The 18,334-nt window shown below is 41.7% G+C and overlaps 2 protein-coding genes across 5 annotated transcripts in view; one reads left to right on the plus strand and one right to left on the minus strand.

Annotated features, from left to right (window-relative positions):
• Positions 1-222: 222 nt before the first annotated feature.
• LOC141961154 (uncharacterized) lies at positions 223-4,022 on the minus strand. 3 transcript variants are annotated; one of them, XR_012633737.1, is made up of 5 exons: positions 3,400-3,610; positions 2,922-3,023; positions 2,335-2,513; positions 1,762-1,845; positions 223-556 (listed from the first exon to the last, which is right to left on the minus strand). XR_012633737.1 is itself a non-coding variant. In XM_074907800.1 (5 exons), the coding sequence occupies exons 1-3, from the start codon at positions 3,999-4,001 to the stop codon at positions 2,406-2,408; spliced, it is 306 nt and encodes a 101-aa protein (XP_074763901.1). In that variant the 5' UTR covers positions 4,002-4,022; the 3' UTR covers positions 223-556; positions 1,762-1,845; positions 2,335-2,405. The 3 variants fall into 3 exon arrangements, 1 of the variants encoding a protein (XP_074763901.1); XR_012633736.1 differs by lacking the exon at positions 3,400-3,610 and adding an exon at positions 3,148-3,281; XM_074907800.1 differs by lacking the exon at positions 3,400-3,610 and adding an exon at positions 3,906-4,022.
• The window catches only part of FHIP2A (FHF complex subunit HOOK interacting protein 2A), a 36,352-nt gene continuing 21,913 nt past the window's right edge, over positions 3,896-18,334 (plus strand). For both annotated transcript variants that reach the window (XM_074907797.1, XM_074907798.1), the window contains exons 1-5: positions 3,896-4,023; positions 11,973-12,051; positions 13,966-14,135; positions 16,204-16,308; positions 16,645-16,767. In XM_074907797.1, the coding sequence (XP_074763898.1) occupies positions 3,979-4,023; positions 11,973-12,051; positions 13,966-14,135; positions 16,204-16,308; positions 16,645-16,767 (522 nt within the window). In that variant the 5' untranslated portion in view covers positions 3,896-3,978. The remainder of the gene's footprint in view (positions 4,024-11,972; positions 12,052-13,965; positions 14,136-16,203; positions 16,309-16,644; positions 16,768-18,334) is intronic.

Raw genomic sequence — 18,334 nt, forward strand, 5'->3', positions numbered from 1 at the left:
CAGCCACAAAATGCCTGAAAATGGGATATAAAGAAATACTGCGTGAGCTCTTGAGATGGTGCTACTAGTGAATCAGCAAGGAGGAAGGTGTTGCACGCAGCTGAGGGCACAGACAGCCAGAAAATTCATGATGGAAAATGACAGCAAACAGAAGCATGTATGGTACTACATATAAGACACTGATGAAACCTGGGAGAAGCATAGTCTGGACTTCAATCCCACTGTACGCTGTTTGGTATCCACTGCACAGAATACTTGCTTTCTAGAATAAAGCCCAGAATCAGAAAGGTATGAAGATGATTTCAAACATCTGTTTAGCCCTCCTCAAAAGCAGAGATCATGCTGAGCTGCTAACACTTCATTCTTTATTTCATCCAAGTAGTCACTGAAAACATAGATGTCAATCTGGTAATTATAAACACAATAAATTCCTGTGCAGAATACAAACAGATATTATACATAGCTCTACTAGCATGTTTTCATTCAGGGGTACAAAAATGTACCTTCCAAATCCTCAACCTCTCTGAAGCAGAAGTCGAAACTGCAGGAAGTTCTTCTGTAATGTAAAAAAATACATCCATTAGAGACTGGCCTCATGCCATCAATCTAAATAGCAGAGAGGTTTTCAGATAGAAAGGCTAGCACATTATCTCACTGTCTCGTTCCATTTAAAGTGATTTAATCTAGACAATTTCATTAATTTGTAAGAAGGAAAAAAGTTAGTTCCCAAAAGCTCTATCAATTAAAACAGCCTTGCTTTCAAGCAAGTGTCTTAACTCACATTCAAGCAAAACACTCACTGTGTGTGCCACCCCAAAAAAACCCCTACCTTGCCAAAAAAAATTACCCCCAAACCAGCAGAGCTCTTCTCTCAAGAGTATTAAAATAAGTAGAAATATTTGTGTTTATTTCAGTGGAAACAACATCAAGCATAAGCAGGTGAAGATGTATTGTTGCATATGACATTGGTAGCCTGTCCATAACTGAGTCATCTCCAGCTGAATCCCCTCCAGTGAGAACAAGAAGCATCCAAACAGAATGTAACCTCAGCTGAGGTCACTTCTTTTGCACTGACAGTGCTGAAATAATTTTTCCATTAAGTTCCAGTGATTTGCATTACTACTGGTCTGCCAATACTTACCTAATATTCCCAGCAATAAGAAATGCCTCCATATACTTGACAAATTTGAGAATACTTTTGAAGAGCATAAACCCCCCACATCTACAGTTTGCAACACGTATATGCACCACAGACTGGATTCTGCAGTGTGGCTACAAATTCAAGCTCAATATATTGGCAAATAAATGCAGGGTTATTTGCAGAGACTCGGTTTGTTTAATAGGTTTAGGGATAATCATATAATTGTGTTATTTTCTTTGTTTTCTTTACTGCAAGGCATTTCATATTGAGGAGTCCTAATAAGAAGTCACTTTTACAACAAAAACCTGAATTTCAACCACAATTAAATCTTCTGGTTTTTAAAAAATGATTTTATATACATCAGGCACTCTTAGAATAGTTAGGCCTTCAGGCGTTAGAAAAGCTTTACCTCACCATCTGTGAAGAAGTGACTTAAGATTTCATAAATTGTGAGGTATGCTTAGGAATACTCTCACTATTATAAAACTGTCTCCTTTTATACCTTCATGATACCTTACTGTTTCTTTATTCATTTTGCTCCTCAGAGATGGGAAGGCCCAGGCATACCCAAAAGACATTTTTGCAAAAACAAATGGATTGCAAAGAACATTTTAAATTACCATGTTCTCTTAGACATCTTAATGAAGCATGTGTGCCTTAAATCCACATTTTCTTCAGAAACGATGCAGGCTCCAAAATGGTATCTATGGTGAGAGAATGGAAAGGTCCCCATTAACACGGTCAACACCCTCACATTGATGGGAGAAAAGCTGTACCACTACTCAGCCCACTTGCTGACAACATGTTTGCATTCAAACCTACAACTTGTCATTTGTTTTTCTTTTTTAAATAAAACCAGTACAAACCTGCAATACAAACCATATAAGCAGGCTGGATGTAACTCCTGAATTTTACTTATAATCTAAAAATAAATACGAGTATTTACATATAAAAAGATACATATAAATTATTAATAATCGGCTTTGCCTGCTGGACCATACTTTAAAAGTCTACCAGAACGTTTAATGTTAAACCATAGAAGATAGGCACCTTCCAAATGCAGCATCCATCCAGTTAATAATTACTTAAACACAGAGATAGTACATATGTTTCATCACATGACTACACATATAGAAAATGTACAATTACCCACAATAAGCAGATTAAAAAAACAAACAAACAAACATAATTACCTTTTAAATTTATGTTATTTGATATGTCTGGATTTTGAGAAGGAAATAGCTAGCTCTGGTCCTTAGCCCCTTCAGCAAAGGTGTCCATATACCATATAACCATATATAACCATATATAACCATATTCCATATAACCAGTATTTACTTCCATACAGTACTTGGACCGTAGCTGTCCACACCTGCAAAGCATGGAGGTAGTAACAACAATCAGTACGTCAGAACCACTAGTAATGCTTCATCACAAGGTCAACAGTCATAGACTTCCCAAAAAACACAATTTAAAACACAGCAGTTAAATAGTTTTGTCCTGTCTTTTGATTCATCTCTCTCTGCTACGCTAGCTTATGAGAAAGTTGTTCATTCACCTCCAAAAATCAATGAGAAGGTTTGTCTCCATTTGGTACTACAGGTTGTCTTCCCTTTCCCATACTGGCCCGTCACCTTCCCAACAGTTCACTCTCCTCCCCGAGTGCCAAATCAATGCTGTTCCCCTTTACTTCCATTTGCCCAGCACCCAGCTGTAGTTCTTCCCAAAACATCACACCACCCACCAGCTACATCTGTAACCTCTGCTCACCCCATCTTACCTCTGCGTTTCCCATGGCACAGGAAAATGGCAGGGATGATCTTTTTCTCTTAAGTATCTGGCTTGGAGGTGACATAAGGCCTCCTTTGTCTCCTTCAAAGCTCTGGAGGAAAAAAAAGAGCAGTGAAACAGGTAACACGCACACTGCGAGAAGCCCTCTCCTGCCGGGGCACACTGCGAGCCCCCGGAGGGCCGCAGTCACCCGGGACCATGCACCAACTTCTCACCCTGCAGCCACAAGAACGTCACTGACTTCCTGAGCTCATCACCCTTACACTGCTTCGTGGCATGTCATTGCTTCCCCGAGGGCCTCACAGACGGTGGCAGGTCCCAACTGACCCAGCAGCCAGGCAGCCGGGCCTCAGGCCGCCCACCCCAGGGCTGCTCCCACCCGCACCCGCCAGCATGGCGCGGGTGGAGGCGGCGGTCCCCCAGCCCTCACGGAGCTGAGCAGAACGTGTAGACCCAGAGGCCTTTACCGGAGCCTGTCGGCGGGCCTCTGGGCACGGCGGCGGCTGCCCCTGCCCCGTCACCTCCTTGCGCAGGCGTTGCCCCAGGGGTGAGGGGCTGGCCGGGGCACCCCGGGCTCGCTGCCCGCTCCCAGCCCTGGCAGCGTCCCACGCTGCCCGCACCCTGCGGCCCGGCACAGGGTCCCCGCCCTGGGCAGGCCCGACACACGCGTCCCGGTTCGATCGCCAGTTCCGGGCGCCCGGCCACGGGAGGGCGGGAGGAGGCCGCGCTCGGCTGCCCAGGCCCGCGGGCCCCGAGCCGGGCCGCCCGGCCGGGCCTCCCCGCGGCGCGGCGGCTGCGTGCGGGGGGTGGCGGCCCCTGCAGGCCGCGCCGGGGCGGACACCCGGAGCCTCGGCAGCCGGCGCCGCAGCCCGGCGGTGTCAGTGCCACGGTGTCCGCCGGGGAGCGAGAGGCAGAGCCGGCGGCCGCCCGCCCGCCCGATCTCCGCGGCCAGGCCCCCGCATGCAGCCCTCACCCTGGAGCGGCGGCGGCGGATCGAGGAGCTCTCGCGGTCCTCCCGGCAGCGGCTGCTCCAGTCGCGGGACAGGATGTTCTCCAAGTTCACCTCCATCCTGCAGCACGCCGTGGAGGCGGTAAGGCCGCCGGCGGGCCCGGCCACGCCGCGCCGGGGATGCGAGCCGGGCCTAGCTGCCGCGCGGGCCCCGCCGGGGGGAGCGGCGGGGGGCTCGGCCCGCTCCCTAAACGCGGCGCCCCTTCCCCGCCGCCTCTCCCCGGGGCAGGGCCGGCGGCGAGGGGCCCCGCCGAACCGGCACAGCCGCCGGCAGCCGCGGCCCCGCCGCTCCCGGCTCGCCCCTGCCGCGGGGCAGGGAGGCGGAGGCCGAGCTGCCCGGGCGGGCCCCGACCCTGCGCGGTGCCCGGGGCGGGAGCGAAGTGCCGCAGCCGGCCGGGGCTGTCGAGAGCCGGAGATGCCGGGAGAGGCGGGAGCGGCCGCTGTCCGGGGCTCCGCGGCGGGCCCGGGCGGCCCCGGCACAGCCCCCCTCGGGCGGCGGGAGCAGCCTCCGGGCTGTCACCGCCGGTAACGCGGCTTCCTGGTAGGCCGCGGTGCCCCGCGCCGGGCAGGAGCGCAGCCCTTGCCCGGCCCGGTGCCGGCTGCTTCCTGCGAAACAAATAAGAAAGGATGTGAATTCGGGAAACTCCTCAGGATTTTCCTCTCGTCGTAGCCAGCAGACAACAATCGCCGTCTCTGGTGCTTTTGTGTGATGTTATCGCTTCCAAACCAACGTTTTCATCCCTGGTTTCTCTTTTAATTGGGCAGGGTGGGAAGGGAGGCCGAGGGCACCCGGGGTTATGTATGTTCAGTTAGATTTTGTCATGGAGATTTGCACATCTGTGCCCTTTGCCGCCCGGGCAGAGGGAAGCAGCAGGGCCTATTTCTGGGGCTGCCATTTCTGTAGGCCGCGCGTTATAAACACGGTTTATTTTTGTTTGCTTTTCGGTGAGGCGGGGTCCTGGTAATAACGTGTGTGGCTTTCAGCACCTTTCTCAGTGAGCCAAGACACCGACGAGCGGAGTTTAAAGAGGTGCTTCTTGGGTTGGGTGCTAAAAACGGGAAGTGAAATACTGCTGGCAGTGAAGGTGGAAAGCATTGAAGGAAAATGGTTGAAATGGTTGAAAAAAGAGCCTGCACGCCAAATCCTGCCTCATGTGAGGGACAGCCTTTGTGCATTTATGTATGCCTCCATGCTGCAAATACTGAAGCATATGCTTGACTTCATGTGTGCCTGTAGTTCTTCAGTCTTTAGCAGACTATTCAGGTTTTACACGTAAGCATGTATTAATTAATTGCAGATTCCTAGTTTTCTTCTTTAGCGGTGGAGTGGCAGTTGGAAAGAAATGTTTTAAATAGTGATGAAATTACTTATTTGTAAACTCTCTGTGGCCAGAGGAGAAACGGAAATTAGTGGCTGCCTGACTGAAGAAATCCTGTTATGGTGAGCTTTGCCACATTTTGAATAAGAGTGGATGACTGAGAGGTGCAGGAGTGGAGGAGAAATTATTCTTTCAGGCCTACCAATTCAGGATATTTAATACAAGTTATTCGTAAAAGAAAGTTTACATTATTTATGTGTACAAAAAATAAAAAGAACTGCATTTATTTGAGATCCATAAAAAACTAGGAAAAATGAATGAGTTTAATGGAAAAGGGGAAAAGTAGAGATAGCAGGGACCAGAAAATCTTTTTTCATTTAACCCGCCCCCCAAAAGCCAGAAACAGTTTGATAACATTTTGCAAGTGATTGCTATCAAACGACATGCTATATGTTGTCCCTTTTAGAATTACTTCATTCTGCTAACACCGCTGTGATGGATCTCCTAATAATAAGTACTGCACTAAATTGCATCTACAGGGTTGTGACAAATACCAAGCACCACATGCTAGGAATGAAACACAGAATCGCAAAAGCAAGAGGATATTAGGAATGTTTCTTACTGTATCTAGGAAGTTTGACCCACTAATTCAAAGACAGAGCTGAGAAATAGAAACTTTTAAGGAGTTTTGGGACTGTATGTGACTTTAAATTGTTTTGTTCTCTAATGAAACTATGGGGGCTACTTAGCTTTGCTATTCTGAATATGAAAATTGGTGCAAATCCTAAATATTAGAGAAGACCACCTTGAGGCTGCCTGCTGTTCTCCGAACCTAGAGATTTCAGGGCATCGTTTTTGCTTGCTGTTACTGCTGTGGAGCAAGTATAGCTTGTGTGTGCAGCCTCAAGTGGAATCTGTTTCAACATTGAATATCATCAACAGAACTGGTAACTAAGATGTAAATTCTCAAAGGTTTTGCGTGCCTACCTCCCAGAGGAATTCAGTTGCAGCAGTACAGTTTTCAGATGAGCTGGACAGTTAAATACACTTGATGTGCCTAAGCTTAGCTTCCATTGGTAGGACTACTTTAAATCAGAATTGTTCAGGTAGCCCTTCTCCCCTGTCCTTTCTCCTGCACATCACTTATATAAGGCTCCTGTCCTGCCTCAGGGCCTGCTGGCCTGCCGACTTTAGAAATGCATTTAAATAGTAAGAGTTCCTGTGTTATTAGATAATCGTTGTTATCTTACCCTCATTATGCCATCTCTGAACTATGACGCGTTCCAAAGGTCGACAGTCTAATACACATAGAAGTATTTGCCTTTCACTTACTGTGAGTGTACCACTCTGTAATTGACTGTCTTCATAACAGAATGTGATAAGGCAAACCATAAGGGACCAGTTGCTTTTTATTAGACTTTTTCTTGAATAACTCAAAACTTTCAGTCTTTTCTGCTTAAATTATCCAAGTGTGTGAAATTATATTTCCAAGTTTCATTACAACTGAATCCTAATTTTTGCCACCTCTTATCATATATCAATCCTGCCAGTATTTTAGGTATTTTTGCCCTTTCTGGATTTCTCTGCAGCATCCAGATGAGCAAACGCAGCGGTGGTATTGTCCCAATAAAGGATCCTTAACCTGGGTTGTGTGGGTTGGTGAGGATGGTGGAGGGTACTGCAGTCTTTGTTCTGTTACCTTGCTTCAGAGCAGAATAGAAATGTTGTTGCTTTATGGTGTTAATGAATCTGTGACAGTTTATGTGTGGCTTGTCCCCAAGATGTTTGCTATGCATTGTTGGTATACTTTTATCCCAACATATTGTAGGTGTGCTGCGTTTTCAGCATGATACAAACTGTAGTGTACAATAAAAAAGCAGTCCTTTATTTCCCCTATCTTGTCCTCTTGATTCATGTTTCCGTAGACAAAATAGCTTGTCTGTAAAGTGGTCACTTGCTGTTGAAAGGACTTTTGTTTCTGTTTGATTTGGGCTTTGAGGAGATGTTTCATCTTAATAGTCAACTCAAAAGGATGTTTTTGAGCTGTGTACCTTGAGCAGGAAAAATATGATTTTGGTTGGTTTGAATTTTGCAATCTGCTGTCAAACAAGATTATTTGTATCACTCACAGTATCTGGGAGTGAATTTAGATCTTTGTGTCTGTTGCACATTTTTGGGACCCCTCTCTACCAACCTAATATTCCACTGTGTCTCTTACACTGGTACCTTAACATGCTTTTAAGTAGCTTCTTTTCTGTTCATGTTTTGAGGAAAAACTGGTCTTTGAAAGAAATTGAGTCACTTGCTACAAGTACTGCTTCAAAATAGTTAATTGCATAACTGCTCAGAACAAGATTTATTCTTCTTGAACCCTCTTTATTTCATGTAATGACCTCACATTACTGATTGTTTTAATGTTCTGCTGCTGTTAGCAAATTATGATGACAAAATTTAATGCATGGCTTGCAAGCATGTGCAGTCTTAATTTTATATATGAAAGCAGTGACCATTATAAATCTTGAATTCATCATCTGAAGAAATAAAGTAAACCTTCAAGCATTAGTCCTGTTTCAGATTTTCCCTCAGGGCAAACATTCACACTCATAAAGTAGTAAGATCGAAGAAAAACATCGAGTGACTTATGTAGTTTCCCTTGTTTCAGTCAGGGGAGTGTGCATGCACTTCCACTTCATTTCTCTTTGACCCAGTTTCTGCTTTCTCTTTCACTCTGGCATCTGACCAGACACTACCTGTTATTCTTTTATACAGTGTTTTCTTTACTTTGTAAACAGTTCAAAAGATTGAGGGATATCACCAGCATCCATTGTTTCCATTCTTTTCTTCTGAAAAGTATACATGAAAAATATGTCAATGGTTTTTACATGCACAAAGGAGTTGCTGTTAAATACGAAATATTTATAGGTTTCTTTGCTCTTGATATTATTTTTTTTCCTGTCTAAAGGCAACTTCTGTATACTTTTGAAAACTGCGTGGAATTGTATTTTGGACAGATTTTATAACAGGCAAACTATAGTTCTGGTCAAAGATCTCTAGTTTTCCTGAGAACAGCACTTTTCCCGGAAGGAGGGGGTTCGATCATTAGTAACGTATTGTCACCAGAATGATAAGGCAGCATGTGTTAAGTTTAGCTTGAAAATGAGAAGACTCACTCGCTCACTCCCAGGGAGCTCGACTACTGGAGTTGGGGACCAGATGGAAGAGCTAATCAATGTCTGCTCAAATGGGCTGGCTTTTAGTAGTGTTCAGTGGGTTTTGGCTATTTGGTATACCAACACCTACACTGCAGTCTTTAAGATGTTGGGGTTTTTTCCCCAAAGGAGGAGAACTTTACTTTGAGATTATAAATGGATAGCTCAAAATTAGTAAGAACATGTGCAATTGCATCAAAATGAATTAATATAACCGTGAGAAATAAGTACTTTTAAGGCAGTTCATTCAAATTAAACAAATAGCAGGAATTAATGGCCTTCACAATGAATGTTGTTGTGCTTCAGAATCTTTACACAAGTGTGTGTACTTTTACAAAAGAGTGATTATTCAGATTGGCAACTGTAACATATATTTAATCTCAGCTGGTAGCTAAAAATTTGGCCTAAAATAGAAACTACAACTTCATACAAGAATTACCTGTCCTGATAGGGTTAAAGCACGTCAACCACATGTTTGGGAGCTTACATTTTTCTGATGCTTTCCAGTGCTGGTCTTCGTTTGTGTATGAGCCTGTATCTTAGTCTTGGTCTTTACCTTGATTTTGTGTCTGAATAACTCAGTTAAGAAGGTTAGGGTATTTTTTTCATTTTTTTGTTAGTAAAACAGTTCTCTCAGAATAATACATAGTGTTGCTGGAGTTCCGTCTCTGTTAAATACTCCCTGGAATAGCTGTGTTGTAAAAGGCAGATTTATATTAGGTCCATCTGCAGTGGGAAGAGGAATTTGGGAGTGGGAGTATTTGGGGATGGGGGTACTAGCTAACAAGGAAAGAAGTACAGTTTTTCTGTATTGTTTGGAGTTGGTGAGTCTGGTAGCCCAATGCAGACGAAGCTCCCACAGCTATGTATCACCAGGTCCAGTTGGTAGCCAGGTTGGTGGCACATTCCCGGTGCGCATGCATGTGCACCTGCACGGTGCAAACATGTGCTAATGGTATCTCTGTTTAGTATCTCTGTTTTGTAGTCCTCAATCAGACAAGACGCTGTGAAATCACTGAGTATTTTAATTAAAAAGGACAGGACCTGTCCCTGAATTACCTTTTCACCTCTGAGAGGAGTCCCTGGAGGTGTTTGTTGGGAGGGAGAATGTCTGTATCCACAATTCTCTCCCGCCGCGGATAAATTGTTGACAGTGCCGAGAAATGAAATCCTTTTCCTGGCACTGCTCAGAGGCACTAAATTCATCTTGAGGCAGATGAGGCTGGAAGAAGTGGAGAGGAAAATCACATCAGTCAAGGATAAATCTTTAATGTTATCTATCGTGTTACTTTGGAAATAGAGCGGTCTGAAAGGGCTGTTATTCCTCAGAACTGGGCTCTGTGCTATTCATCAGGTGGAGGTTGAGGTTTTAGTATAGTTTTATTCCAAAAAGATGCAAAAGGATCATGATACTGCTTGAAATACACATCTACAGCAGCAAGCCTGACATATGAAGCATGATACAAAATATCATGCTCGGTCTTCAGTTTGTTCAGTTATTCTTCTGAATTTCAATAACTTAGTAAACTTCATAGCAAGATAAACTAGTTTTGTCCAGTGAACGGTGTCCTGATATTTATTCTCTGGTGGCTGGTGTGCTAAAGTGCCACCCTCAGTGCCTAGCCATGGAAATATGGAAGACTTAATGAGTCCACAGAGTGTCAGGGAATGAATAAGCAATGCCAGTTTGGTTTCCTAGTTGCCATTTGTGAGGGCACATTTCCATGCAGGATGCTGGCGTAGATAGTTGTCAAGCACCACAACTCTTTTAAAGTCTTGCATTTCAAAGTTCCGTGTGCAAAGGGTCGTTAACAATTAGCATTCCACTTTCTTATCATGGCAGGGCATGCTGTTCATATACTGGGCTTCATGTCTTTACCAAGATAAATTTAAGTGTCATTACATTCAAGGAGAAGAAAAGACTGATGTAGAAAACTTCCAAGGCTTTTTCAAAGAGATCAACCCTACTCAGTGAAGAGTATACAGATGTCTGAGCCCTGTGCTTCCGTTTGTCCAAGAACTGAGGCAACTCAGCACTTTTTAGGCCCTACGAGGAGACACTAGACAAATTCAGAGTTATTAATCTCAAATGTGGGATCTGTAGCTTCTGGGAGGAAGACTTTTTCACTGTGAGGGTGACCAAGCACAGGTCCCAGAGAGGTTGTGGAATCTCCATCCTTTGAGATATTCAGAAGCCGTCTGGACGTGATCCTGGGCAGCTGCCTCCAGGTAGCCATGCCTGAGCAGGGGGGCTGGGCCAGATGAGCTCCAGAGGTCCCTACCAACCTCAGGCACTCTGTGAGTCTCTGGAGGACTGGACTCCATAGCTTGTTGGGATGGTTCAACTCCCTACCCTTCCAAAATGGACACACCAGCTTATACATGGGATTCTCTCTGCCCGCGGATTTCACTGCTACCATCATGTTAAGTGATAATCCTTTATTTCAGGATTGCCTATAGAAGAATGACATGAGGACTTGATTGTCAAAACAATTAAGCAAGAAGTAGGATTAAACCTCAGGAACAACAAGACGCTCATATGATCTGTTGAGTGGTAGGCCTTTTCCCTGTCAGATTCCTGATTTTACCAGCTCTGAACGTTTTATATTGTGGTCACAAATTCAGTGTGACCTCAACAACAGTGATTCCTCAACTCTTGCTTTGGAGAGCAGACTGGTAAAATGATCGTGATCCTTTTTTCACATGCTGCCTGTGGTGTAGTAGTTGTTTGTGCCTGTGGTGTAATAGGCCTCAGGGCACCCTGTCCGCAAGCTGGGTGAGGAAGGAGCAGTACTGATGTTGACTGCGTGGGAAGCTGTGTTCCGTTCTTGCAGTGTGTTATTCCTGGATGCCAGTCACGCCCAGCCAGCCACCCCAAATTCCTCCAGAAAAGAAGAAACTTCCTTTTCTTTCAAAAATGAAATAAGAAATATGTTTGTTAAAAATAAAAAAAAATAACAACCTTGTTAAGCTCTGGGGATGGGCCTGATGTGGAAAAAAAAAAAAAAGAAACAAAGATCTTTTAGCAGTTGTGGGTAACAGAAAAAAAAGGCATGTCGAAAACTGTATGAAGCAGCTAACTGGTATTTTTGAGGGAGAGAGGAGAACAGAGCATACAGAAAGGGAAGATGGCATCAAGAGCAGATGTAAGAGAACATGATGTTTTCTTACAGGACAAAACTCTAAGATCTAAACAATGCAAACCTACATTTGTAGTGTAGCTTTGCTATATGAGCAGTTGCTTTTGTTGCTTCAAATAGATTGTCTCGTCATAGAGACATCATAGAGGTTGTTATTGATGTTCACAAGCTAGGCAATATGGCATGGGGCTCATACCATGAATAATGTATGTAGTCCTTGTTAAAGGTAAAAGAGCACAGAGTAGCACTAGTCTGTGGCAGTTTACTTCCAAGTATAAGATAAAATTCAATTTAATCTCTGAGGAAATATGTTTATTTTATTCCTAACTGGTTTTTGTTTTGTTTTGTTTTTTTTCCCCATAGCTCGCACCTTCCCTTCCTTTACAAGAAGATTTTGTTTACCACTGGAAAGCAATCACCCATTACTACATAGAGACATCAGGTAAAAGAAGAAAACATTTGGTTTTGTCTCTTTTGTGAAAACTAGAATTCCCAGTTTCAGTGTTGTTAAAAAGTAAAGATTAAGAACTACTAAAATGACTCGTTTTTTATCAAAATACCAATAATAATAATTATTAATGAAAAATATTGTGTACCTCCATTCAGCCTTTAAAATGGAGGCATGAAAAGCAGTTGAGGGGGAAGTTCTTCTTTCCTGAGTACCATGTAGAGAATTGCACCCTTTCACATCTGACCCAATTTCTGTCATCACATATTCTGTTTAATCTAAACAGACAAGTACAGAAATGTAATCCCTGCTGTTAACATTTTTATTGTTTTCCTTCAGGGATTTTCTTTTTTCTTTCCAAGATTTTAACAAAAGTAATTTTGTGTTCATAGATTTTACCAGACATATATGAATTATGTGTACTCAGTATAAGGTATTTTTTCTCTAGTGTCTTGCCTCCGTTAAACGTATTTTGATAACATCACTCTGAAAAGTGAATTTGTGAACAGATTTAGAACACATTTTGTTAAAATTTAGCCAGATCTTATTTTGCTCTTATAAAAAATAGGTATACTAATGAAATATGGCTGTAGTTGTTTTTTCTTAAACTTTTCCCTGGTCTCCTACAACAGTTATGCAACATTTAAATTTATAAGTTCTAGTTATCAAACTATTAAGTTTTAAAAGTGAATGTTACCATGCTTTCCTCAAACTTACTAGTTCTGCATTTCTCCTAGACTGGCTGTTGAATCGTGTTTGTGTCTGGGAGTGGTGATCTTGTTTAGATCAATATTTACTCTTACAAGCTGAAACTCGACCCTTGGTTCTAAATACCCATCTTTTGGAACACTGTGTGATGTTTCCCAAGCTAGAAGTGACAGGGTGGTAGGAGAAAGCTGATACCTGTGATTATGTGGTGCAGAATAAAAGCTGACCTTTCTCCCAGATTTTCAAAAGTCTTATGAGAAACAAGTTTCCACTCAGTGGATATACTGCGAATGATGCCTAGGAAGTTCAAGCAGAACACTAGGCTAACTGGAGGTTGTGGTGGAGACCAAAATCACTCTGACATGGCAGTTTTCCTTTGTGATCTTGTTGCCATTTGCATGCAAGTGACAGTTATTTTTATATTATTGCATAAGAAGTAGTAAACATTTCCCTAGTGGGATAGTTGTTCAAGGAGAATTTAGCTGAAAAAAATAAAAAGGAAAATCTCCACATGTGGATGTGCCCTGCAACATGTTAACACCAGCTCCCCTGCCGGTGGCATAAATCCACAGCAGTTTCCTGACTTCAGTATAATGAAATCAGTCTTACCCTTTCCTTCATAAAGTTTGACAGACTGCTCTCTTAATGCAGAAAGTATAAAAGGCAACTGTAAGAACTTCTGAGGAATAAACAGCATAGAGTTTGAGTTTTCTTTGTTGTTATTATTAGAAAAATAATTTATTTACTTATCTGGTTTGTAAAGGGACTGATCAGCTGCAGATTAAGCTGATGTTAGAGGCTGTGTATAGATTTCAGAATACTGTGTGAAGAGTCAAAGAGGAAGTTATTAAGACAGGGTGGATAACTAACCGGAAGATTGAGAGTTGAACCTTTCTCTCCCTAAGCTTGTTTTCTGGCTGTAAAAGTTTTCCTTTTTGGTTGTGTAATTAATGCATATTTTGAAATTTGTCATTTCACCTTTTCTCCATTGTGAGGTTAGATATCTGCCTAATGCATACTCCAGTTTACATTTCCAGTTATGGTTCTGAAAATTCAATTTAAGGCATGTTAAAAAACTTACTACATTTAAGAGTCTTTAAATGAGTTGCCGTGTTTTCAAATCTTTAAATTTATAACCGAACTTCAGATGAGCGAGGACAGTATTTTAATGTTTCTTAATTGCACATCTCTTCTATTTAGATGACAAAGCTCCTGTGACTGATACCAATATTCCTTCTCACCTGGAACAGATGTTGGATATTCTGCTTCAAGAAGAAAGTGAGAGGGAATCAGGTGAAACAGGACCATGTATGGAATATTTGCTACATCACAAGATTTTGGAGACGCTCTACACACTAGGAAAAGCTGATGTATGTACTTCTCAGCAGAGCAGATTATCTTTTGTGTGAGCTCCTAATTGAATTAGGACTGAGGTTCTGCAGTAGGTGGTAGCATGGCACACTGAACTCTAGCAAATAGCTGTTTGCTTATGTTGCCAACGTACTACAAATAACAGTCTTTTACAAGTGTCATCAAAATGAGACAACCAGTGAGGTGCTGACTAAGGCAGAACCCTGAGATTTGTTACTCACCACACTGATAATATTGACTGCGTGAAGCTAGGAGTAGTAGAAACATTTTTGTTCCGTCTAGAACTTTTCTGGCTTCTACAAGACAGTTATTATCTCCTGTCCTTTGTTAAGTGTTGAGAGATTCTTAGGTGAAAAGTGTATTAAATACAAATTCTGTTTAATTTTTGTGAATGTGATGAGTTACTGCTCAGAAGGACTTTCATGTCAGAAAGCAATAATTTACGCTGATCCCCAGACAGCTTTCATATCCTGGTCATTGTTATGAATGCAACCCTTGGCAATGTTACCTGGTTCTTCTCATGTTTGCTTTGTGGCACATGTGAAATTAGCTTCATGGTCTTGGTGCGTTCTTGTTGCTATCTTTCTTGGCAGACTTATGAGCTGAAATGTATGGGGTTGGATGGATCGGTGAATTAACTTGGCAGTCCTTGTGCTAGAACTTTTTGTATCATGATGCAGATGCAGTTAGGAAAGCGTGGTGTATTCTGTACTAAGGATAAATGTAGCTCTCCAGGGTTTCAGTCTGTCAGTCTTTTACACGTTGTCATGAATTTTTAATCTACTCATTTTTACATATATAGACAAGGTAGGGTACTAGCTGTCTGAGCCTGGGATGTTCCTTGCTCTGGAAGGACCAGAGCTCTACAATTCCTGTTGCTATACCAGCTGTCCTAAGATCAGGCTAAGATACCTGATGTATTGAAAATACTTGCTCAGAAATACATCTCATTCAATAATCTATAAATTTTGTCAAGAAACTAACATGAAATGGTGACATATGTGAAGTGGGTAATTAGTAGTATGTTTCTAAGAGCTGTTTCTAAGAGCTGAGAGAAGTCATTCTGCACTCATGCAATGTACAATGCCTGTACAAGCAATTCTTGTACAGCCTGTCTTCATACTTTGCCACTTGTGAGTTGATACATCTGAAGTAAACGCACGGTTCAGTGCTTGCAAGATGTTGTAAAGATCTGTTGCAAAAAGAATAATGTCCTTTCACAGCGATCACTTAGACTTACTACATTATTGTAGATGGCCCCTACTTGTACATATTTCACCATTCTTTTCAATAGATTGCTTGACAACTCAGTAATAATTAGGAATTAATAATCTAGGGATAATTACCTGGGCAGGAGAAGCAGTTTAGGCAGTTGTCATTCCTGGCTGTTGCCACCCATGCTCCATTCACCTGTGCCATGAGCCAGATGAGGGAAATGATGTGAGTTAAAATTAACCAGTGGAATGACAACATTTATTAACATGGTAGAACACATTAGAGTCAGGGGGATTTAGCTAGAAACAAAGGTACATAAAAGGACCACAGGCCATCGGATCTCATGGAGATCACAAAGCACTGTCATGTGATGTAGTGCATAGGGGACAGGAGAACAAGGGTCTCTCATGAATTTAAAAAACCTTTTGTAGACATCAAGATGTTTATAGTTTATCATTGTATATTCTTACATACCAACTCACTGAATTGTTGGATTTTGTGGCACAGTACCGTAAAAGACAGCTGACTTGTAGCCAATTAATTCAGAGTTGATTTCCCCATATCAGTGTATTGATAGGGAATGTTTCCTGGAAGGACTGGTAGAAGGCTGCACTAGAGCAATTAACTGAAAGTATGAATGATTTGAAAAAGAAAACAGTAATGAGATGCAACATTTTCTGTTGATCTCTGTTAATGTCGATAAAAGTAATGTGTTAACAGATGAGGATTTTTAAAAAAATAATTTAGGGTAAACTATTGCTGTTTAATTAGCCATTTTGAGTGACAAATTTGCATCTATGTTGCTCTATGCATTTGTTATATTTTTGTTATTGTTCATCTGGTTTGTTTCAGTGTCCTCCAGGAATGAAACAGCAAGTTTTGGCTTTTTATACAAAACTTCTTGGAAGAATACAGCAACCTCTTCTTCCCCACATAAATGTGCATAGACCAGTGCAGGTACTGTTCAAATATAAAGTAAACTATATTTTTGCATGACAGGTTTCTCTTCTCTGCTGTAGCTAATGGTATCTTTAATTCTTCTGTTGTCAAGTGAGTTAAAGAAGGTGCTGGAGTGCAGTATTGGTTTTAATGTATTGCTGATTAGAGCCTTGAACTGCCACTGCAATGCAAGTCATAACTAATAAAGAAACCTTGTTCACAGCAATCTAAATCTAGAGCAAATGTTTAAGTCAATAATCATACATCATTATAGTAGGTATATAGAAAAAGAATTCCTAGAAAAAAAAAAAAATTACTCTCTGTCTTAATTGTTCACTTTTCTTTATGTGACAGAAATTAATCCGGCTGTGCGGTGAAGTTCTGGCAACACCAACAGAAAATGAAGAAATTCAATTTCTCTGTATAGTATGTGCAAAGCTGAAAGAGGATCCATACCTAGTCAACTTCTTCCTTGAGGTGAGTAAATCCAATCAAAATTTTCTAGGTGTATTTGCTGTGTCACAGACAAAATCTAAGAGTACTGGAGGCATCACATCATGCTTCATAGCTTAGTTTTCATTCACTCTATGATTTTTTTTTTGCTATGATATTAGAAGTTTGGGTGTGTTTTTTTTTTTTTTTTCTTCCAGAGACTTGATATCTCTGATTGTTTTTACAAGAATTTCATTCAGGGCTCACAAATATACCTGCTTGAGGTCTTTGTCCTTTGTAGTGAAAGTGCTTGTAAAGCAGAGCTATGAATTGTCATGCAGAACACTGTGTTATGGAGACCTTGGATTTATTATGTTGTTTTGTCTTCAGCCTAATAAAGACTAAGGGACAGATTGCATGGGGCATTGAAACCTTGCAAGTTGCTCAGTGTTCTGCAGGATTGGGCCCTTATTTGGTAGTGGCACATATGGTCTAGCTCCAGTGCCAGCTCACAATCCACAATATGACATTATTTTTTATCTGTAAGAAAGCCAAATATCTTTACTCCCTCTTCGAACTTAACATGTGGCATTAATGAAATCAGAGTGGGAGGAGAAAGAATTTCTAGACTGACTTTCTGTTCCCATTTATAAAGAGCATGTAAAAGTTTAATTTATAAAAGTCCATTTAGAAATGCCTCCTGCTCCCATTTCAATGTTTCCTGTGGAGACACAGTGTCTGTTAAGCATGTGATACATAGGTGAAAAGATGTAGATACAGTGTCCTCCAGGAATCTTTTACAAGCGTTGCACAAACAAGATCTGTAACAGCAGAGACTGATAAACTGCAAAGATACGCTATTTTCCATTGAGTATATGAGTATCACTTACATGTCAGTAGTGAAGAATCCATCTTGAGTTTATTTTTACCTTAATTAAATACCACCCTGATTGCCATTTTACCCACTGTAGTTGTGCATGCAGTAGAAATTGTGTAAGGATTAAAAAGTTAGTGTTTAAACGTTAGAAGCACTCAGAGACAAACTACTAGATATCGTACATGCAGAATATGGTAGAAGTTCAGACCAGCATTACTTCTAATGTCATTTGTTGTATGTTTCAAAAAGAACCCTCTGAATGACTCTTATACCCAAATAATGCTGCGAGAACCCAAATCATAAGAATCACGTATTTTGTGAGACTTTAGTGTTCTTCCCCAAAATAGCAAGATGACAATATCAAAAATCAAACATGGAAAACCAGGTGATTCCAAATTACAAAGAGATCTCTAGTTTCACAGAATGATGGCTACAGAGTTCAGGCAAGCTGAAGAACATTTCTTGTAGCTCCTGTTTCATTCCCAACATTATTCTTAGTGTAGCCTAAGGCACTTCTGATAGTTCTTTCCAGATAAAGTATTTGGTGTGCAGAAATGTTCTTTATTAGAATAGAATATTCTAATGTTGGTTGTTCACAGCTGTGCCTCTTAGAGGTGCTATTGTTGTGACTTGATTGCTGTTTCTGACCTTCAGATGCATGCAAGGGTAAATTTACAGAATTCTGCATGGCATTTATCTGTCAAATCTCCAACACTTACAAACTGAAATGCAGAT

Source organism: Athene noctua, chromosome 5, assembly GCF_965140245.1.
Source record: "Athene noctua chromosome 5, bAthNoc1.hap1.1, whole genome shotgun sequence".
NCBI lineage: Eukaryota > Metazoa > Chordata > Aves > Strigiformes > Strigidae > Athene > Athene noctua.